At 44.0% G+C, this 22,304-nt stretch overlaps 1 protein-coding gene across 1 annotated transcript in view; it reads left to right on the top strand.

The window, feature by feature from the left end:
* Nucleotides 1-22,304, top strand: part of HMCN1 (hemicentin 1) — a 229,012-nt gene that overhangs the window by 167,722 nt on the left and 38,986 nt on the right. The window contains exons 61-79 of the mRNA XM_044439180.1: nt 78-159; nt 447-578; nt 1,624-1,773; nt 2,130-2,289; nt 2,926-3,050; nt 6,453-6,636; nt 7,831-7,928; nt 9,518-9,796; nt 10,296-10,492; nt 10,611-10,692; nt 11,404-11,540; nt 12,093-12,234; nt 13,333-13,477; nt 14,565-14,692; nt 16,309-16,465; nt 17,529-17,650; nt 19,165-19,329; nt 20,209-20,316; nt 21,681-21,818. Coding sequence (XP_044295115.1) covers nt 78-159; nt 447-578; nt 1,624-1,773; nt 2,130-2,289; nt 2,926-3,050; nt 6,453-6,636; nt 7,831-7,928; nt 9,518-9,796; nt 10,296-10,492; nt 10,611-10,692; nt 11,404-11,540; nt 12,093-12,234; nt 13,333-13,477; nt 14,565-14,692; nt 16,309-16,465; nt 17,529-17,650; nt 19,165-19,329; nt 20,209-20,316; nt 21,681-21,818 — 2,731 coding nt within the window. The remainder of the gene's footprint in view (nt 1-77; nt 160-446; nt 579-1,623; nt 1,774-2,129; nt 2,290-2,925; nt 3,051-6,452; nt 6,637-7,830; nt 7,929-9,517; nt 9,797-10,295; nt 10,493-10,610; nt 10,693-11,403; nt 11,541-12,092; nt 12,235-13,332; nt 13,478-14,564; nt 14,693-16,308; nt 16,466-17,528; nt 17,651-19,164; nt 19,330-20,208; nt 20,317-21,680; nt 21,819-22,304) is intronic.

Below are 22,304 nucleotides of genomic sequence, written 5' to 3'. Positions count from 1 at the left end.
TAGCAATGATCCGTTTCAAACCAGAAAATGCTGCTATTTAGGAAGGTGGAACGTCAGTTTTCCTCTTGCTTTCTCAGGTGTCCGACACTGGCCACTATGTGTGTAAAGCCATTAATATTGCTGGACGTGATGACAAAAATTTCCATCTCAATGTGCATGGTAAGCTTATCTTCTGTGAACCTCCAGTGACAGAATCAGCAGACTAACCTGGCTTAGGTTTGGTGAGCCAATCTGATGATAAGTAAAAAATGGCCTTTTAGTCTTGGCTTCTAACTTTGTAGGGGATGCTCCTGAATTGTCCTTGGTGCTTCCCATGAATGCACAACAAAACACAGCGGTGAGCCAGAGAGTGGGGTAGGGTGCAAGTTGCCTCTGATGCCGAGCATCTCAGTCCATCAGCTTTTGGGTAATTTTGTGCCTGTGTCTGCTGCTGTTCCCATTCACAGTTCCACCCAGCATTGAAGGCCCTGAAGAAGAGTGGATCAATGAAACCATCAGTAACCCTGTGACTTTCACATGTGATGCTACTGGAATTCCTCCACCGTTGATAACATGGCTCAAGAATGGAAAGCCACTTGGTAAGATGTTACATATTGGGGATTGTATATGCTGTTTATTTGTTAATTTAATTTATATCCCACCTTTCTTCATATAGTACATAGAGAATCCAAGCAATAAAGGTAACCCTTGAAGACGTTATGGAAGTCAGGACCATGGAGAGTTCCCACTGGCCCTGCTGACTGGCTCTTCTCCACTTCTTACAGCTATGGGAAGGGAGCAAGATTGAATGGGACCGCATTCATATGATCTCTGTGGCTTCTGCATGTCCCTTTTGAGTGCTGTTTTCATGGCTTACCATTCAGGAACTGCTCAGCCCTTGCATAATTCAAACAGCCCATTGGTTATGCGAGGGTTGTTTAACACAGAGAGAAGCCACTTTTGCCAGATTTACAGGACCTGAAAATCCATGACAATTTCCCATTGGAGTTTCAATATTCATTGGCCTCAACTGCTTGTGGAGTTTGTACAAATCAGCCCTCTGCTACAGGGGCCATCTGTAGCTGGCCTTGCTTTACTGGAAGAGCTGGGCTGTTTTTACAAGCACCCTCGTACATGATTCTGCATCTGTTGGTTTTGATGGTAGCGCTTTGTGTACTTGTGAGTCCAAGGATGAAAGCTGTGTCCATCACTGGAGCCCTTCTCCACATAGAACAGCCTGCAGTACTAGCTTGGCATGCTGTTAGTCCGAGATACCATCCCCGGCATCTCCAGGAAGGGCTGGAAAAACCAGGCACCTATTGCCAGTCCATGTTGACAATTCTGGGCTAGGTGGATCAAGGGTCCAATGAAGAGTAATGCAGTTTCTCACATACTTATACACTGTTGAATCTTCCTCAGAGTGCTATGATTCCAGAATGCTGGGATTGGGTACTATGACAGAACCAAACAGTCCATGTTGACTTTATTTCCCTTCCTCTAATATAGTCTAGGTATATGGTGATGGGTTCTTGGTTTTAAATGATGGTTTACAGGGTCCAAAGTGAAATAGATCAGCTTGTAACAAACTGGAAATATTTTCATGTTTTCTATATGTTGATTCTTTTCTTATTTCTTGGTGTTTAGAACACTCTGCCTCCCTTGAAATGCATATTTTGTCTGGAGGCAGCAAGCTGCAAATTGCCAGATCTCAATATTTGGATAATGGGAATTACTCCTGTATTGCCTCAAATGTAGAAGGCAAAGCTGTGAAATTTTATCTCCTCTCTGTTCAAGGTATGCCCCTCTCTATCTCTATTTTTAAAAGGGTGGTATGGGATTGGTGTTCTCTGGTAACTTCATTTCTTGAAGCTCCAAAGCACTTCACAGATTGAACCCTAACTGAAAACCAGCACACGGTTAGCACAGTCCCTGCAAAAATGAGAACTTTGGGTACATCTCTGGATCCTCATCCAATCCTTCCTCTTTCTCCCAAGTGCATTTCTCTGAGCTTGACTACTTTACAGCCAGGAAAGAGCAAAAGGTGGATCGAGAGCTCCCAGTAATGACCCAGGTATTGCTATGAGTTTGTGCTCTTGCTTCTCTCTCCTGCCTTCTAGTGATATTGCTAATGCATACGCTTCTTGCCCCAGTTCCTCCAGAGATCACTGGATCGGAAATGCCCAGTGAAATCAGTGTCATTCTTGGGGAAAATATCCAGCTTTCCTGTGAAGCCAGTGGAATTCCTTCACCAGTCATCCAGTGGCTGAAAGATGGAAAACCATTCACTGAGAATGAACTTCAGCGGAAAAGGTTAGGAACTGACATTTTGCATTCTGATATACAGCACAGTCTGAAGAAGAATTAAAACAGCAGGGTGGCAAGGTGAGGAAAAACAAAGGGAAAGAAAGCTGGGAGAAAGCCAGAAAATGGAAAAGACCTCACAAAATTGGTAGGAAAATCCAAACAGATTTCTGTAAAAGTTTTATGAACTCTAGGTCAATGTAGGTCATAGACATTTTTGTATTTTAAGGACAGTACAAAATTAAAATTGAAACATCACCAGCTTTTGAAATCTTTTGATAACTATAATGTGCTATATAAATTTCCCCTTCCCCTTCCTTTAAATTATGCACAGATTTGGGAAATACAGAGAGCAAAACAGCACTTGCTAACTTAAGTGAGTTACTTAAGATTCTGTGTAGTAAGTGTGTTAAGACAACCTTGTTGTCTATCTGTCTACCTGTTATAATTGAACCAGGCACAAGGTCTTGCTGTTATCATAATGCAGGTACACTCCACACTGCAGCATTTTGTTCCAAGTCCTACATGTTGGTGGTGCTTTTTGTGCTGTATTTTACCAAAGTCTAAGATTGTTACTGCAGTCCGTGTCCTAGCTAACAGGGACACCCTTCCAGAAGAAAAGTGTTCTGTGATTTCTCCCTCCAGCCTGGCTGCAGATGGGACAGTGCTCAACATTTTTGGAGCCCTTACAAGTGATGGAGGAAAATATACTTGTGTTGCAACAAACCCTGCAGGGGAAGAAGACCGAATTTACAGTGTGAATGTGTACGGTGAGTGTTGTTGGTGTTTGGTTTTAAGATGACAACATTACAGGCAGTGGAGATATGTGATTCCAATGTTGGTTGGGTGATGTATCCATTCTGGGTTGGAACCTGAACTTCTCGGGAGCTATTTGTGCTATTGAATCATATTTTTGGGGTGGGGTGGGGTGGGGATGGAGGTTAGCACCATGGATAGCTCCTGGTTCATCCACACAGAGTGGATGACCTTCCCACTGATGCTCGAGCCCCAGATCTCCACTGGTTATAGGAATCTCCCTTGTTCAAGATCTATTCTAAGAAGGTATTTAAGTATTATATGGGCAGAAATATTGCTTGTAGTCGTTACCAGAATTGGCGTGGGGCCATTTCTCATTTTGTTAAAGTGGTCATTATCTGAGGGGTCTGAGGTCTTGAAGAACTGTGTGCTCTTGATAAAATAATTAAAAACTGTATCTCCTACACTTGTTTCTTTACCCCCCCCCCACTATTGTTCTCTTATGATTGAAAATATATTCGAAGGTGTGCTCAGTGCAATTCAGTAAGAGACTGGAATGAGGGAAATGTTTAGAAAGCTACATTTAAAAACCCCTACAAGTTTTCTTGTGAAAGCTCAATCACAGTATTCCATTTTTGCAAGAATCTACATATACAATCTAGATGTAACTGCATCTCTACCTAAGAAATGACATTTGGTGTGTGACAGATCTACAGAAGCATTCAGGTGTGCAAATTAGCTTAAGCAAGGGCCGAACTAAATGTATATCAGTTGCAGCTTTCCTCATTAAAAGTTTCCTTCCAAAATGAAAACATCTAGTGAAAAATATAGGCATCTGTCTGAATTTTCTGTTTACAGGTGTGTTTTGATGGCAACAGCTGCATGTTGGGAAATACTTTGCTGTCCTGGCTCAAAAAGCTATGCCAACCCCAGGCAAGCCCCGAAATTGCAAGATTGGAGTTGTGCTATCATGTCAAGCACCCAGCTATGCTCTCCTAGTGAATCCTACAGGCTGTAGAAAATGGGGTGTCCATTTCTGGCATCTCCAGTCAAGAGTTTACTGAGTGCTCCCAGTACTTCAGAAATCAGCATATACTGAACAATTGCCAATAATGTCGATTTTATTTCAATAGCAGAGGTTTGGTCCAAAGGTTTAGTTCAGTCATAGTTCAAACCTTACTGTTTATGTTAAACTCTCCAATGTGGGCTTAACCTAGACACATGTTGTCTGCTGCTTGTCCACATGAACATAAGAACCAGTGTGGCGTAGTGGTTCAAGGGGGCTTTATGGCTAATGGGTCAGGAATAAACATCTAATAAATAAAGGAATCAAGTGCTTGACTAGGGTTCGGGAGATCTGGCTTCCCAGCCCAGCCCAGCCATGAAACGCATTGGGTGACTTTGCTTCCCAGTCTAATCCACTTCAAATGGCTGTTGTTGTGAGGATAAAACAGAAGAAAAGAATAGTGTAACCCCCTTGGATTCCTTCCTGGAAGAAGAAAGGTGGCATATAAATGCAATAGCAATAACAACATCAACCACAACACCCCTACATAATATTCTATCTGGAGTCAGCATTTGTATTCTAAGCTTTGTTATGCCCCTGAATTTCTTGCTATAGATACAATAATATGAACTTAATTATATTGATAGAAAGATTGAGCTTTTTTCTAGTAAATGTTTTGGCACAATAAGAGGTTTTCAGGGAGGAGTACATGTGGAAAGTTTCCAGAAAGACTCCTAAAACTTATCTTTCTCATATCGCTTCTCAGACTTGCCAATAGAACTCCTTGCCTCGTGCTGCTGACATAATCACTCCACCAGTCAGATTTAACTAGGTGATACGGATAAACAAGGGGAAGGGTAGAGCTTCCTGAGTAGGCATTGATGGACTGTTCACTGGAAAACATTCAGTGCAGCAGCCAAAGCAATTTACTTTGTCCCCTGATGACTCTTCCAAAAATTGTTTCATGCTGGAAGAAAACACTGTGGGGCATTAAGCATTCAGTATTTTTTCTCTCCCTTCGGATCATGTCTGGACCGTATAAACATACCTGTTTGTGCACCAGGCTGTGCATGAGCTCAACTGATGGATAACTATGAAGCTATGACTTTTCGTGCCATTTTGTTATGGAGCCTAGCAAATTCTGGACCAAAAGATGGAAAGCAGAGAAGCCTCTCTGACCACATTCCTATCTTTAGCCCTCCTCGCAGCATCCATTTCCCCCTTCCTGGAACTTAGCAAGCATTGGACTTGCAGTGAGTTCACTGATAAAGGTTTTGGCGAGATGGCTTCCAGGATGCAAAGCTCAGTCACACAATATGAGACCCCATCCATAACAGCAGATATGGCTGATCAAAGTGAAGACACAGGAGTCTTTGTTTGTGTGTCCTTTGGTAGATTGAACAGGAATGGCTTTTTGGCCCACTTTTGAGGAGATTTATAAAGAACTTCAGCATGATCTGGCAAGAGGAATAGTATGAGGAGGCTGCTGATTCCAGAATTTGGATATTATTTAGTTTGGAACGTGGTGGGGAATGTTTCCTTGGATGGGAAAAGCAGTATTGCTGCCATCTCGGGGTTCAGCACCCGGTGAGCTACTTCCCCAGGAATAATTTCAAATATTCACTGTTTAATAGATGAGCCTAACAACTTCGTTCCTTTTCTGAGGCCTGACTGCCCATCTCCTCGCCATCAGAAATATGGGGTGGGTACCAAAGGCTGGGCCATTTCAAGTAAGCAAAGTTTATTGTGTCTTAGTGATCTGCCATTATCTATAGTTACAACTCTACTAACAAGCCTTCAAAAGCTGACTATTCCCTTGACATCTTTAGTATTTTGTCATGTGCATCTGTAAAGCATTGATAAGAAGTTCAAATGTTCTAAACTGCTTATATGACAGCACTAGACAATAAGAAGCAAACCTTTACAAAAGGCAACTTTCCCTTAAGTAATGTGGACAATGGAGGAATATATTTGCTTCTGAGATCATAATAGATAGAACTGTTTAAAAGTACCTGAACAGTATCTTCCACTGATACAAAACTGCAACCACACAGGGTCATTTCAAATGTGGTGTTGTGTCATCTTCTCAAAGGACTTCCAATGGTTCCGTCATCATTCACTTCCGAATGGGAACGAGGCATTCTGGAAACGAGGCATTCCGAGAACGAGGCATTCCGGTTCTAGAATATTGAGGAAGAGTAACATTTTAGAGTTGTCTTTTATGATGATTCAGCCCTTTCATGATTCTTCTGACATCTCCATTAGACTGCTGTAGTTTTGCGGACTTTTTGTTGTTATTTCTGCCATCTTTACTTGCATTTAGAAAATAAGGTGCCTTGGTTATCTGTTAAAATGTGGTTTATAATGTCAAAAATAAGTAATTCACCCTCCATTTGGTTGCAACATTTAGTCCCACCAGCAATAATGAATAATAAGGATAAACCCGAGGACCTAACAGCCTTAGTGGATACTTCAGTAAACATTGAATGCCAAGCTGTGGGCACTCCTCCACCGCAGATAAATTGGCTGAAGAACGGGCTCCCTCTCTCCATCTCTTCACACATCCGGTTGCTTTCAGCAGGACAAATTCTCAGGTAAGGATTTGTGGATCTGGATTGTACCTCATTTCTCAACCAGGAATCTCTTCCCATTTGGTGTAACTGGATCCTGAAAGATGGGATTCTTGGCCTGAGTTGGGTAGGGTTACACTAGAGTGGTGACATGAATTGTGAAAAGTGTTACCACACTGTATTGTTGCCACCTCCTGGAGATCATGTGTCATGTACCATTTGAGCTACCAGTTCTCCAGTTTCTTATGAGGGGAACAAAGGGCGTGTTGTCCTTAGTTGGGAGTCACCAGCTTCTACCTCCTGTCAGTATCAGTTTTCCTCTTCACAATCTTCAATGCGTAGGCTCAGAAGGCAGTTGAAAATAAAATCAGTTGAATTGCATGTGCACATTTGTGGCTTTGTTCACACAACACAATAAGCAGCCCTGTGTGGTTTGAAAGGCTTGCTGTTGTTGTGATGTGGCATCAAGTCCTCTCTGACTGATGCTCACCCTATGAATGAAGGCCCTCCAAGACGTCCTATCCATGGCATCCCTGCTTGAAAGTCTACCTGAATATTATTGCTAAAGGAACATGCTCAGTCCAGTTTTGAAGCTGCTGTAGGAAGAAAAGCCAATTCGTGCACGTCAGAGCCAATATCTATATTTACCATTTCTTTTTAAGAATAGGCACTCCCTTTCAATTTAAAGATTTCTAGGGTGCTTTAGGAGCAAAGCTAGGACCTGTAGACACTGTCTGAGGGGCCATGGGATAGTCTGCATTGCCACCCGCAAAACCAGAGACAGTGCTTTGACCCTGGTGCTGGTAATCAGAGGCCTGCCTGCTCCTTCTGCAGCCTGCTGGGAATTGTGCTGACTGCCTCTCCGAGGTTGAGAATGCAACCTCAGAGGAGGGTAAGAGGGATCATCCTCTGTCACCTCCTTCCCTCCTACTCTGAAACACTGTTGCCAGATGAGCAGAAAACACTCTCCTCTTGCCAGTGAAGTAGCAGGAGCTCAGGGCAGTGAAGACCGCCCTCCCCACCCATCTTCCTACACAGGATGGGTGTAAGCCTCTGAGCTGAGGAGCTTCTCATAACAGGATGGCGCACTCACAGGCATGCAAGCAAAAGACAAGCAGCATTATGCTCCCTGCAAACTGGAGTGCGCTGTGCGTCATGCAGAATGCTCTGCTCCATACCGTGACATTTGGTGAAATGCTTCTCCTTGTGCCCTTCCAGGATTGTGAGAGCACAGATAGCGGACAATGGCATGTACACGTGTGTTGCCTCCAGCAGGGCAGGTGTGGCCAAGAAGCACCATAGCCTTCAGGTGCACGGTAAGCCTCTCCAGGTGTTGTAAAGTGAAACATCCCCTCGAGTGAATTTTCCAAATGCGAAATGCATGCCTGCACTTTCCACTGTGCAAACATCTCCCAAGGGGCCTCGCAAATCAGTGTTATCTCTTCCCTCTTGAAAGTCTCTACCTTTCTTAGGACATGATTTTATGCACATTTAGAAAGAAAGAGAGAGAGAGAGAGAGAGAAGCCCTCCGACTCCCAGCATCCCCCAGCCATGTTTTCAGTCTAAAGATCCATAACATGAAGACCTTAAACAATCAGCTCTTGAAGGCTGGGCCTTTTAGTAAAGCCTGGTACACTTCCATGCTGAGGCAAAACAATGCACGTTGTTTCCTCTTGGCTTAAAAGCTTGGCCTTGGCATTTTCAGCGCTTCCTGCAAACACATTTTCCCTGCTCCAGAGCTGCTCTCCCAGCTCCATTTCCTTCTTTTCCTTCTTAGTTCATGCCTCACTTGTCCACACGGTTGCTGTGGCAACACACATGATTTGCACCATGATGTCATGATGCCATGGACTCTCATTCAGAACCACGAGGAAAAAGAAGGGAAGTGGCCCTCCGAAATCATCGCTGGGGACAGAACCGTGCCAGCCAAGCAGCAACAATGCTGATGTTTTGTTTTTAGGGTGCTCTGTTGGATCTTGATAGTATAGTGTTTATATTTCTTTGTACGTTGCACTCCTTTTCCTTTCTGCTACCCACCTTGAACTTCTTCTTAAGGTGGGATAGAAGGGGTTCAATAAGCAAATGCATTCAAAAGGGGGATGTTTCTCTTGCTCCCCCTTATCTTCTTGTGCACAACCCACCCTGGTCACCTCAGAACTGGGGTGTTCACTCTTTGTAGTCAAATCATATTTCTAGACTATTACCTTCATTGTGCAAACTAGAGGCAAACATGTTGCTCCTGGCTGCAAACAGTATTTTCCTGTGGGCAAAAAGCGCTGATGTTCCAGGCAGGATTTGCATAACAACATCCCTCGTTAGTCAGCGCCCCATAAAGAGAGTCACCTCCAAATGGACACTATGGTCTACCCTTCTCAAGCTCAAAAGGCTAACAAGTCCCTCTGTCAAACTGGGTCTTTCCACATGGACACCTCCCTGGCCACGTGTCCCTGCATTTCCCTGCCTTCTTCACCTCAGGGCTCATGTTCTCCTACCCCTGCATTCCCACAGGTTCAGAGGGCCCAGCTTGGCTGTCTTCCAAAAGGTTAGACATCAGCTGGGTTTCTTCTCTGTCTCAGCCATTCTCACCTGTCCCCTGCTCCCACACACTTGGCCCTTTGACAGCACTTCCCCCCTTCATCTCCCTACCTGACTCTGAATCAGTGCCAATAGCTTCTTGGGGCATGTCTGCAAAGGAGCTGGGCCCATACATTTCAGGGGGCTGCATGGGGAAGCAGGATCGGCAAAGCAACTGTCATCTAACTACCCATTCACCTGTGCTTCTCATGATTCAAACCATTGTCTTATTTCACACAATAGAAACAGCAGTAGCCTAGTTAACCAAAGTTTTGCTTTTGAAATTCTCTGTTGAGTTAATGGCATAAATATCTCCCTGGTGTTTCTGCAGTTCCACCGAGCATAGACAATGGGGGAGGAGCAGAAGAAGTGATTGTTGTAAAAGGGAATCCAGTCTCTTTGGTGTGTTTGGCTGATGGAACACCAACACCGAGTTTGTCATGGCTTAAGGATGGCCAGCCATTACCACTTGGCTTCCATGTGACACTGGAAAACCAAGGAACAGGTCTTCAAATAGCAAAGTCGGAGGTTGATGATGCAGGCAGATACACGTGCATAGCATCTAACAAAGCTGGAGAAGCTGACAAGCACTATGTTCTTAAAGTGCTAGGTAAGGGTTTGAAACCTGTTTTCACATTCTGGAATGGAAGACCCTGGGGGGCTTGGCCAGTCAGGGACTATCCTAAGCTTGGCTGCTAAATCAAGTGTCTAAGCAGGCAAAATACTTCCTTTGTAATCACCATGTGTAAATATCCCATGTGGTACCAATAGTTGGATGAGAAGAATTTAGCACTGGTCTTAAGCCCGGTCTCTGATTTCAGAAAAGTAGGAAGTGTGATAAGCTTCATTGGTGTCTACAGATACATGGCTTCCTTTATGGAGAAAGCTACCATGAAATGCTTTTAAATGTTCCTCATATGATGCATTGACATCTTTTTTCTTTACTTGACTAATTAAAATTCCTGCCACTAGCTAAGAAGGTGTGACAGTAGCTAAGACCCGTTCTTAAGGCTGAGTTATAATTTGGGGTTTGAAGGAGACATTTCTGTGACTACTGTTGGATAAAGTGGTTTTTTTTTTAATGGATGTTTTATAATTTCCTTTGCTAGAACCCCCCCATATAAACGGATCAGATCATCCAGAAGAAATTTCTATAGTAGTCAACAACCTGCTAGAGCTGTTTTGTATTGCTGATGGTCTTCCAGTCCCCAAAATCACATGGATGAAGGATGGGCGTCCGCTGCTCTACGCTGAGGACAGTCATATCCTGAGAGGAGGGGAGGTTCTTCGAATATCCAGTGCCCAAGTAACTGAAACTCATCTATTAAATTAATGCCAATCTAGCCATGTTTTACAACCATCAACAGACTTGTGTTTCATCCCATTTGATCCAGTTCTGTTTCTCATTGATGTTCATCCTGTAGGTAGAAGATACTGGAAGGTACACATGTTTGGCTTCTAGCCCTGCAGGAGATGATGACAAAGAATTTTTAGTGAGAGTACATGGTAAGATTAATTTGGAAGAAGTGGGAGCACCTTTTGTGTGTGTGAGGGGTCTGGATACACATACATTAGATGGTTTAATAATCTGTGAAGGTAAAGGCTTTGGTAGGAACAATTTCAGAGGTAGTATACAGACTAAATGAGCTGTAAGACGAATCTGGGCCAAATTCAGTCTGGGACGTGGTGTGCACACAATCACTCCTCATGGTTAAAGTGGCTGGGAGAGGCGGAAATGGTTGTCTGAATTCACTCTGGGGAAAAAGCATCACATGCATTTTGTACAAATCATATACATTTTGAGAAGTACCTAAATAGCAGGACCTGAGCTTGCTGAAGCTCCATCTGCAAACTCAGTTGCGTGCATCTTGGACATGTATGCATTCTTCTCTCATTGATTAAAGCATGCTTGCTCACATTTCTCAAAGGTACTCATTTTTAATGCACATTAGTCAAATGTTCCTTTGCTGTTGAATGCAGCTTTTTTGATCCATGAATCATGTAGCAAGTTTGGAGTAGGTGGACAAACTGCAGACTGAATCTGTGAACAGGGTAATTCTGAATAAAAAGCCAACTGAAACCATTTCTTCATACAACAGGAGTAAATTCTTTTGAGGCTTGGAAAACGTTATAACAGCATGATGTAATCAGCATTTTAATAGTCCCTTCTAAGTAAATTAAGCTCTATCAGATCCACTGTGTTTCTTTCTCTGACAGTCCCTCCAAATATTGCCGGCACAAACGATCCACACAGTCTCAGCGTCCTGCAGAATCGGCAAATAATACTGGAATGCAAATCGGATGCGGTGCCTCCGCCTACAATCGTGTGGCTCAAAGATGGAGAGATGCTGCAGGTATGTCTTCTTGTGTCATTCCCCAGAGATTCTTTGATCTAAATTGGCCATTTGTGGAGATGCTCAAGTAGGAACATGTGAAGAATCCGAGGGTGGGAGTCTGCTGGATTGCCTGGGCTCAGCATTCTGCATGCCAGTCTCCCTAGCAGCGGCCCAGAGTCCAATTCCTTGGTAGGCTGCCCAGCATTCCCGGGGTGCCCACCAGGAATCGAGTACCACATACTGCTCAAATAAAGCCTCTTTCCCATGTGCACCACCAGCGGTTGCCAGGAATGGTGCCTGGACGGCCTCCTCACAGCATTCCAATTCCAGCTCCTGTGGGGAAAGGTTGCTGGTTGCGCAACAGGGGATCCACGAGGGGTGTTGGACTTTCCCTTGGCTTGGCTCCTTTTGCAGGACTGGCTGTGGAATGAAGTCCACAGGTGCTAGGGGGTGGATTCCAGAAGGGTTTGTCCCAACACTATGCTCAACTGTGTGCGTGGGGAAAGATTAGGATTCCACAAGCCAGACTTGCTGGTAACCAAATTCAGCTTGTGGAAACTTTCTTCTCAGGCAACTCCCCGAGTTCGCATCTTGTCCAGTGGGAGATACCTGCAAATCAATAATGCTGACCTAAGTGATGCAGCCAACTACACCTGCGTTGCAAGTAATATTGCAGGCCAAACCAAAAGAGAGTTCATGTTGGCTGTAAATGGTAAGGAAAGGAATGAATTCTTACGTAATGTTTGGAGGGTATTTCTATAGAATTTTGGGTAGATGAATGTTCAGCGTATTTTCAGGACTCACCCAGAAAGTAACACACTGATTTCATGGTGGAAATCAAAGAATGGATCACTCACACACCCTTGTGCACAACCCCTTATTCATGTTTATTTCTCAAGGGCACATCTATCTTTGGTGTTTATACGGCCTGAAAAGTAACTAGATAAAATGTTATCAAAATACACTGGTATATTCTGCAAGGCTAATATCTGATATATCCAGGAGCCAATATTGGATTCTAAGGGTGAGTCATGATCTCAGCCACCTGCCCCTCTGAAATCTGGTTGTGCCTCACCTCTCTTACCTCACCAGATCTTAAATGGGAATCCTGGCCTTAACCAGGCTATGCTGCTGGTCCCTAGAGGGCTTCCACAGGTCATCCATCATGAACACAGATGGGTGCTTCTGGGACCTGTTGTCTGGTGTTGCAAAGGTCCACCAAACCCTGAGCACAATTTCTCTAGTGCTTCCAAGATTTACATCATCACAGCTACCTTACATTTCTAATTTTGCAGATGATGACTAACGAATGGAGACTGGGCGAACTACTGGAAGAGCTGAAATTGTAGTCCTTTGTCTAAGGCTACCAAAGTATTCATGGCACAAAGCATCTGTCAAATTAAGGCTGCAAAGCTTTGCCCCCTTACTTGGAAATAAAGCCCATTGATCTCAATGGGGCTCATTTCTGAGTAAACATGCATAAGATTGTTCTGTAAATCTGCTACATCTACTTTATTGACTTTATTTTTTTTAAGTAACATGCCGGTGCATAAATATTTGCAATGTAAAAGATATTAGAAGTTCTTAGAAAAAGTGTCATTTTTAATGTACTGGGTTAATTATTGCATAGTCCTGGTAGCAAATTCTACAGGACTCCATGGGCAGAATCAGTCCACAAATGTTTTTACCTTCATGCGCAAGCATCGTTTGGTGATGGAAAGCCTCATCTCTTGGAAGGCGGTGGCCCGTGTTTCCACATGTCCCTGAGCAAACGTTCTGCCTGAGGCTCTCTGTGATTCTTCTGTTGCAGTTGCGCCTACAATCAGGGATGGCCCTCAGACGGTGACAGTGAATATCAATATGTCTGCCATCCTGGAGTGCATTGCAGAAGGCGTCCCAACCCCAAGAGTTTCATGGAGAAAGGATGGAACGCTTCTTGCCGGGAACAATGCCAGGTAACGACTGATTATCCAGAATAAGCAGGCATTCCCCACTACTCCAGATTTGTTAAGTAATGTGCTTGCAGCAGGGGAGTTAAACTCACGCTCTTGAGGACATTTATTCTGAGATGAATGGAAGCATTTGTGAGCCATCCAGAGATTAAAGTGATTGGACAGGCTAGAAATATCTCAAATAAATAAATAGAATAAATGGAAGAATAGGTGGATGAATTTAGAAGTGTTTGGGGCTAGGGCATGAGCATTGAATTGTTGGATGTGGATTTCATCAAAGCTGAAGCCTCATGAGAATTTAGTGCAGGTGTGCTATCAAATCAGTAATTCTCCATTCTTAATTTGCTCCTGTGGTCCTCAAAATAATACTATACTACTCTGGTATCAAGAGATTTTGACCTGAGGCCTCTGAAATGGTAGAACCAAGCAATGTTTGCTTTTATTCTATTCTGTTTAATGCTTGATTAAATATTAGATTTTTCTCTGTTCAGAGAAGAGACTCCATTCCTTTCCATCCTTCTAAATTCCTGCCTTTAGTGTTGACAATGTTTAATATCATTATTAAATTTGGACATACTTTTGGCTGTGCTCAACTGGACAGAGTTGCAAGTCTGCAGAAAGTCAGTGAGCATGTTTTAGTTAAGTTTGTAGAAAGATTCATTTTTCAGAAGAGTCTAACTACCTGTTTCCAGGCCACCTTCCTAGATCTCAGTTTGAACTCTGTAGTGTTAAGGTCCCTGAATACAAACTGCACAGGTACTGAGCCTGTATAGGGAGGGCATATTAATATGTTATTATTTGGAGTGTGTGCCTCTAAAAAGCCAAGCTTTCAATTGGGAACAGGATATACCTCGTACCTTTAAAAACTGTTTGGCTCTGTAAGTCATTGTGCTGAAATTGAGTGCCCAGATGTGGATAGTTTGTTTCTTTGCCTTTCATGCTTTCTTAAATGTTAACTTTCTAGTGGAAATAAAATTATCCTTTGAAATATACATTAAAGAAAGAAGGTCCGGTAAACAGGGAAACGATTGTAGTGTGTGTGTGTGTGTGCGCGCGCGTGTGTGTGAAATCCTCTGTTGCCTTGTTTCAGATATTTAGTGTCAGACAGTGGGTACCTTCACATCTATGCAGCGCATGTTATGGATACTGGGCGTTATCTTTGCATGGCGTCCAATGTTGCTGGTACTGAACGCAAGAGAATTGATCTCCATGTCCATGGTAAGTGTGCCATTCTACAGAAAACCTTGTCCTGAGAAAAGTTGCAATGGACCACAAGTGACATGATTGTCCTTAAAACTAGAAGACGCAACAGGATTCATCCTGCACTGTGCATATGGCTTGCTTGTGCAGCAAACACTGCCAAGTTCCATTTCCTCTTCAGTTATGCATGATGTTATGCATGCATGCTCTGGTGAGATTCCTGGGCACACAGGAGAAATGGGCTGTTTTGGTGGGACTGATAGCTCAGGCTCAGGCTGACGTGGAGTTGGCTGAACCAGGTGAGGCTCAGAGCTCACCCCCAGATAGCAGAATCGTGGTGGTAAGAGACAGCCCGCACCTGCAGACCCCCCTCCGCAGTGCCAGTCCGGGCCTGCTCTGGGTGTAAGTAGCCACGGACACTCGTGGGGCCCGGTCTCCCTCCTGCCTGTAGGGATGGAGCAGACAAAGGATGGGGGGAGGGGAGATGTGGAATTGGGTAGTCTCTCGGACGGAGAATGCCTGCCTCCTGAAGACGTGGGCCCAGGGGCCCTTCATCACAGCTGCAGCCTGGCCCAGTGGGGGGCTCAGAGGGCAGGACCCCTCCTTCCAGAGACCGGCCCCGAAGGGCTCATAAGCAAAGCTTTGGGGAAGGGGGGCAGAGAGGGGTCAACACTTCTCCTGTGTGCTCCGAGGCTTGCGAATGTTCAGAGCTTTCTGTGTAGAATAAAGAGGCTGACCAGAAGGGCTGGAGAGACTGTCTTGCTTGGGAAGGGATGCCTAGCCCACGACACATACATGCTGGACCATTATGGGAAAGAAGCGATCATGTGCACTTCCCGTATCTCCACCCAGTGCTCTTTCCTGGATTGGAGCGTGAATAATGAGCAGCGTGGGAGGGCTGACTTGGAACACATGACTTGCACACAGACTCCCCAGTTCCCATAATGCCCTGCGGGTACACGCACCTGCATTCGCATATCAGCAAGAGGGAAGGGGAAATGGAGCTTTATTGAGTTTTGTGTGACCTATAGCTGTACATCCAACTGTATTTATGTTAGGTTGGATGGCTCCTTGTACCTCACGCCTGCCCCCTGTTCCCTAATTTGAAATGAAATGTTTCATATATTTGATCATTACAATATACTTTTGGGTTCAGAATCATCCATATTGGGGAAAAAAATTGCTATTTCTTTCTTTGGTTGATTTGTTGAATTGGGCGGATAGAAACTCTTTTTTGTTATTAATTGTGAACATTGTGATATAATGTTCTTACTTTTATTTTATTTTAATCATTTTTTTCTGTAAGGCAATAGACCTGAGATATAGGACAAGGTTCTAAAACTTTAAACAAAAGAAGCACTGCTACAGATTTTGGCCTGCAGTCTGCACAGTTGACAATTTTCATTTGTGTAATGCATTGTATGGAAATGGCTAAAAGAACATGGGTGGTCCCAGTTATTAATGAGACTACAGCTCGTTGTTTTTGTTTTTTCATCACCAAATGTTCTTTCTCCATTAATGTTTTCAAGACATGTGTAAACTGTCTGCATGTCAGAAACACTTCCTGCATGCAGCTCAGTCTATCAGCTGCTTGGAAAATACCACCGCCTTCTCTCCTGTGCCTCTTTTCCCAGTTCCCCCATCCATCGCTCCTGGGCCTGTAAACATCACAGTAACTGTGAATGTCCAAACCACCTTGCCGTGTGAAGCCACTGGGATCCCTAAGCCAAGAATATCCTGGAAGAAGAATGGACAGTTCCTTAATGTTGAACAGAATCAGAACACATTCAGGTGAAAGTGCCTGCTTTCCTCATTTGTTATTATTTGTGTAGTGCTGGTAAGTTACACACTGCACAGACGACTGGAGGAGGAGGAGTGTGCATACAGTCAAGAACAGAATGGTGGGGATGTTGAATGTCCATAGATTTTAAATGAGGGTTATCTTGGACGTTGTGCTTCATAAATGTCATTCAGGAGTAATTGGTCACTATTGTCTTTGGCAACGCTTTGTATCCCTTATTCTCATGAACTAACATGAGAAATCGCTAATAACTCATTCTGTCATGAGCTAATAGCCAGCTTAGCAAACTGCATATAACTCCTGTAGCAGTCTTTGAAATCTTTGCTGTGAACTCCATATGTGCCTCTTCCACGTACATACCAGCCGCAAAGACTACAGGTGAGCTCTTGGACTTTTGCTCTTTGGAGGTGCTTAGGTCTCCTAGGGGGCAAAATATCCTACCTTTGGGTCCCAAACAAGCTGCACCTGGCTTGGTAGATGATGAAGGCTCTTCCTCAGAAGTCCAAAAGGAGATTTTTAGAAGGGATAGGATGCCTGAGGTAGAGCGCAGGGCCCAGCCAGGAAATAATTTAGAATGTCAGTTGACCCAAGTAATTAGTCCAAATTTGCACTCAGTCCAGGACCCTGAGCAGAGCTAGGCTTGCTCAGAAGCTCCGCTGGAGTGCGTCACACCTCATGCTGTGCACATGTACCCAGGTTTGTGTCACCAATGGGCCACCTTCTTCATCAGGGTTTGCTAGTGGCAAGCAAGTGCCTGGAGGAACCAGTCAGAGACCCGAGAATGCCCAGGGCTTAATCTAGATACATTTTGAATTGGGCCCAATCTGTGGATACTTGAAATGCCCCAAGAACCAGGTCTCATCATCCATCAACTCATCCTGGGCTATTGGGAAATGTTGTGATAATTCCTGCTTACACTCAGTAAACAGAACTTGCATTTCCCTGATTCTACAGCGATTTTCGAGTTCCCTATATCAGTAACATTAATGAGTGCAGCCTGTTTCATGAAGTACTACAATGAATGAGAACCATTCTTTGTCTCCTTCTTTCCAGGCTTTTGTCTTCGGGGTCAGTCGTAATGATTTCTCCCACCGTAGATGACACTGCACTCTATGAATGTGTGGTATCAAATGAGGCAGGTGAAGATCAAAGAGCAATTGCTCTTTCTGTACAAGGTATGTCAGAGTGCCTTCGTGCAATTTCTTTAAAGTCCAAGTTCATTTGCTGTGAGGAGAGACTAGGGCTATGGGATGCCTGTGGAATGAGCTGCTCATGTTGAACTTTCCGGTGCTTCCAGCTAGGATGTGGGAGACGTCAAATGGAGATGTGTGAAAATCTGGTTGGTCTTCTCAGCTTGCCATTCAAGCAGCCCTGTGCCAACTTATTTATTTATTTATTAGCATTATATTCTGTTTTTTATTTTTTTTAAGAACTCAAAATGGTTTGCATCATTCTTCTTGTGCTGCTCTCAATCTCATCCCCACAACAACAACCCTGTGAGGTAGGTTGGGCTAAGACTCTGTGACTGCCCCAAAGCCACCCAGTTGGCTGCATGGCTGAGTGGGCACCAGAACCCAGATTGCCTCTGTCCCAGGTCCACACTCTTAACCAATACACCATATAAATTGCACCAACATGAAGACTTCCATTTTTAAAACAGTTCATCATTGGCGCGTGTGTGTGTGTGTGTGTGTGTGTGTGTAAATTTAAGCTAGAGAAATTTGTGCAAAATTCAGCAGCACAGATTTACACCAACTGTGAAGCAGAGACTTACATTATGCACACATCTGAAATCATCAGAAATCTGAAGGTAGCCAAGTGATGTATGCGGTTACGCAGCGAGAGTTGGATGCTTCCATAGATCTCATGCTAAACTCTACAGCAAGAAGAAGAACAATGGCTAATGAAGTGTCCCCAGTCTGTCCAAGCTGTGCTTTGCACAAATTGTACTAGAGACACACAGTTCTCAGCTCCAAATTTGCACAAAATTTGCAGCCACTTTTGCAAAAGCCAAGCCCCTCCCTCAACTTGGTCTATTTTTGGTGATCAATCTGGAAATGTGTTGAACATCTGTCAAGTTCTAATGGAAAAGGCTTTCCAGGGTCACACACCCCTTCTCCCAGCTACATATCTGTATCTTCCTTTTGCACAGTGTAAGAAATTGTAGAATTTAGAGAGCTAGCTGGTCCAAGCTACAGTATACAATATAAGAAGAGAGCATACCAAGCTAAGCTTCCACACAAGGCCTAGGATTGAGAGAAGAATGTAAAGTCCTTCTATGCTTGCATGGGGAAGGTTTGCAAATTTTCTCTTCCGATAATCGCTTTGCACTGCCAACCCTTAAGTGCCTCAGCAGTTTTCCTTGGAAACGTGGGAATGGATGGGCAGAAAACAAACGAAACACCGGAAACAAAACAGCATTTTGAGTCTCAGCTAGGAAACTGAACCAAAGGGATGTCAAATTAAAATGTGAATCTATATAAAGAATTTATGATCTAGCCATTCATGCCACTGAACATAATTAACAAAATAAAGATTAAAAATAAGAGTAAAGTCTTAACATAGTGTCTCACTCAGTTCTTGAGAAACTGTCCATTTACATGTAGGACTGCACCAAATGTTCTCCTGTTTTGAAGTAGCTTTTGGTGGTGAGTGATCAGAACTTTTATCTTTCTTTTCCTTTCTTTAGTGCCGCCATCCTTAGCTGATGAAGCAACAGAACTGCTGGTTACCAAGCTGTCTCCAGTAGTGATCCCCTGCACTGCATCAGGTGTTCCTTTGCCCACAGTCCACTGGATGAAGAATGGAATAAGACTTCTTCCTCGGGGAGATGGCTACAGAATCTTGTCTTCAGGTTATGGGTTACAGTGATTCAGAATGTCTTTCTGAATGTTATGTTCATACTTTTGGAGAATGCTAGTCATTTTGCTCCTAATTCTTTAAGAGACACCATCGTTTCTGGACTGGTACATTTGGGTTGGAGCTACTGCATCAACTGAAAAGTGGCATAAGGAAGGGGTGATGTGCAGGGGAGAAATGAAGTATGAGAGTAGTGAAGCTGAACCCTTCCTGTGTCTGCTTTTTCACCAATGCACCTACTTCTTCTGGCTGTCTTTCTTCAAGCCCAGGTTCCAGATTCATGTTGATGATGGAAACCCTGGTCTAAAACCCTGCCATGAGACGAGTGGGGAAAGTTGCAGGAGAAAAACAGTGGGTGGGATAGAGGGTAAAACCCCATTATTTCTGCCCATGGATAGGAGATGGAGAAGTGATGGCCAGAAAGTTGGACACACAAGTGTGCTAGCAAGACGTACTTGCAACCCAAGGTTCCAGCCGGAACCCATAATCCATGCCTAAAAGACACACCATGGTCTCTGCTCCTTCTTCTGCTCCTTCAACTAGTGCTCGGTCCCTGAGGAACCCTTTCTTGGGGTTCCAGTGATCTTGCACTGTCTCCATTCAGGAATTTAGCTACAACAAAGAGGAAGGAGGCTGGAAGAACATCTTTCTGTTCTGATGAGACTTTTTAACAAAGGCTCAACCACCAGGGGCATCTTGTTCTTCTCCCATCGATGTAAGTTCATCTTGTGCAGAAGAACATCTGCCTGAGTGGCACACTCGCTTTCATGATGTGTCTGAGAACTCCACTTCAATTGCCTAAGCATGGCAGGTGGTCCCAATTCACTGTTCCAGATGGGGAAGAACTGACAAACTTTCCCACTTCTTCCTATAGGTGCAATTGAAGTACCTGCTGCTCAACTGAACCATGCAGGCAGGTACACCTGCAGTGCCCAGAATGCAGCTGGATCTGCTCACAGACACATTGTACTACATGTTCAGGGTGAGGTGGGAACTTGTATCTTCCTTGCATAACTCAAAGAGCATTTTCCACAACTTTGAGTCCAAAAGCCTATAACGTGTATGCGTACAAAATAATAAGTGCTCCACCACCGTTGGGACTTGCCACCAGGCTGCTAGTGGAGTAGGTGCTGACCCTTCCCTTTCGATGCACCTTCTTTTGCCACTTTTCTCTGCATTCCAGTGTTTTTCCATGGACAACTGAGCAGCTGGCCCCTAGGAGCTGTGCTCAGATTTGCCGGCATGAAGTCTCACCTTGTCGGTTTCCTTGTCTGTTTCCTTCTCCAATTTGCTGCTTCTTTTAAGAGCTGAAACATTCAAGGACATTGATCAGTCAAGGCTACTTTTATTGGACAGCTGTAAGAGTGCACTTGCAAAAGACAAAAAACAGTAACAATAATACATTGTGCGGTTGCAGAGTTTTCAGGGGTAAAAAGGATACTCTAATTGCGCTTTTCGGAAGCTCCAGGGAAAAGTGGCAAATGAAAAGGGGTTGTCATCAGAGTGGATAGAGGAGGAGAAGACTCATTTTTCCATGGATATGTGCTAAAGGTGGCTAGAAGACTGAGGAGGAAGGAGGAGGAGGACAACCTACAGTAAGCCCAGTCATTGTTTGGCCTACCATAGGTTGCTCAGAAAAACAACCTTGCCCATTTCCTGGGTTCTGCCCTCCAATAACATTCATCACATTACTCATATAATGCAAAGAATGTTCTCTTGGTAGACAGCATTGTGAGCATTATGAAAATGTGAGAGAATTAGAAAGCAGAGAGAAAAAGGGTGTAAGATTGCCTACACCCGTATGATCCTGCCTGGGACTTGAGCTTGGCCGCAGAGGCCCAGCTCCAGCACCCTTCATTAAGGCTCATTAGGATGAGTGAAAGAAGAGACAGGGCCTTTTGAGTGGTGACCCCTTTTGCAGAACTCCCTCCGACAGGAGGAGCATCTGGCTCCCTTTTTGGCTGTTTTCCAAGCGGACTTAAAGTCCTGGTTGTTCCAATCTGTGTTTAATGGTTCTGACCCATATGTTTAAACTGGAGTTTTAAACTGTTCCCAATATTCTTGTTTATTGTACTGTCAGATCAGCTAAATTTCTAGTGGTGGCAGCTCAGCTCTGGGCTTTGGGTGGCTCTTGGGAAAAACACTCACGAGGCCCTTGGGAAAAAGTTATTTCCTTCTTAAGGGCCAACTCATTGTTTTTCCATGGTAACTTCCAAAAATGTGTGATCCTTTGTGTTTCAAACTAATATCGTATAGCCAAATATCATGGGGTTTTTTGCCACTTGAGAAGACTTCTAGTTTTGGTATGTAGTCAGCTCTCTTTTTGTACCCCACTCTTTCTCTTAGAGCCACCCACTATTCGAGTCCAACCTGGAACACTTGATGTTATTCTCGACAACTCAGTTCTCTTACCGTGTGAAGCAGTAGGCACGCCTCATCCGGTAATCACGTGGCAGAAGGAAGGGGTCAGTGTTATCCCAACAGGTATCTTTCCTTGTCTTATGGTTTTCCATTCATCTAAAAGTATTTAGCAAAATTCTGTTGGATGAGAGCTAAAGTGTACTCTGTACTAAATAAAAATCTCCAAGCGCTGGTTCACGCATGCATGTTCATCAGATGATATTCATATGAGAAGGAACCAAGGAAGATAGGTCTTTTCATATACCCTTCATGTTCACAATGCTTCTTGACAGAGGTGGTCCACACATTTCAATTGCCAGTTACCAGTCGTAGAGAAATTGAGTGGGGTGGTGTGACTTGCTGTCCTGCAACAGCAGGGGGTCGGACCCAATGGCCTTCATGGCCCCTTCCAACTCTCCTATTCTATGAATAGGAGAGTTGGAAGTGTTTCATGTAACATGAATGCCTGCAGGAAGCTTGTTTAGCAGAGGAATGTAGCGATTGACTTAACTAGCTGATTGACTTAACTAGCTAGCGCTGCATTTCTGAGTGGAGCTTCGAGCAGATCGG

The sequence above is a fragment of the Varanus komodoensis genome, unplaced genomic scaffold (genome assembly GCF_004798865.1).
Source record: "Varanus komodoensis strain SLA01 unplaced genomic scaffold, ASM479886v1 scaffold34_1, whole genome shotgun sequence".
Classification (NCBI taxonomy): domain Eukaryota; kingdom Metazoa; phylum Chordata; class Lepidosauria; order Squamata; family Varanidae; genus Varanus; species Varanus komodoensis.
The sequence above is the reverse complement of the archived record's forward strand: the minus strand, read 5'-3'. Positions and strand labels throughout refer to the sequence as shown.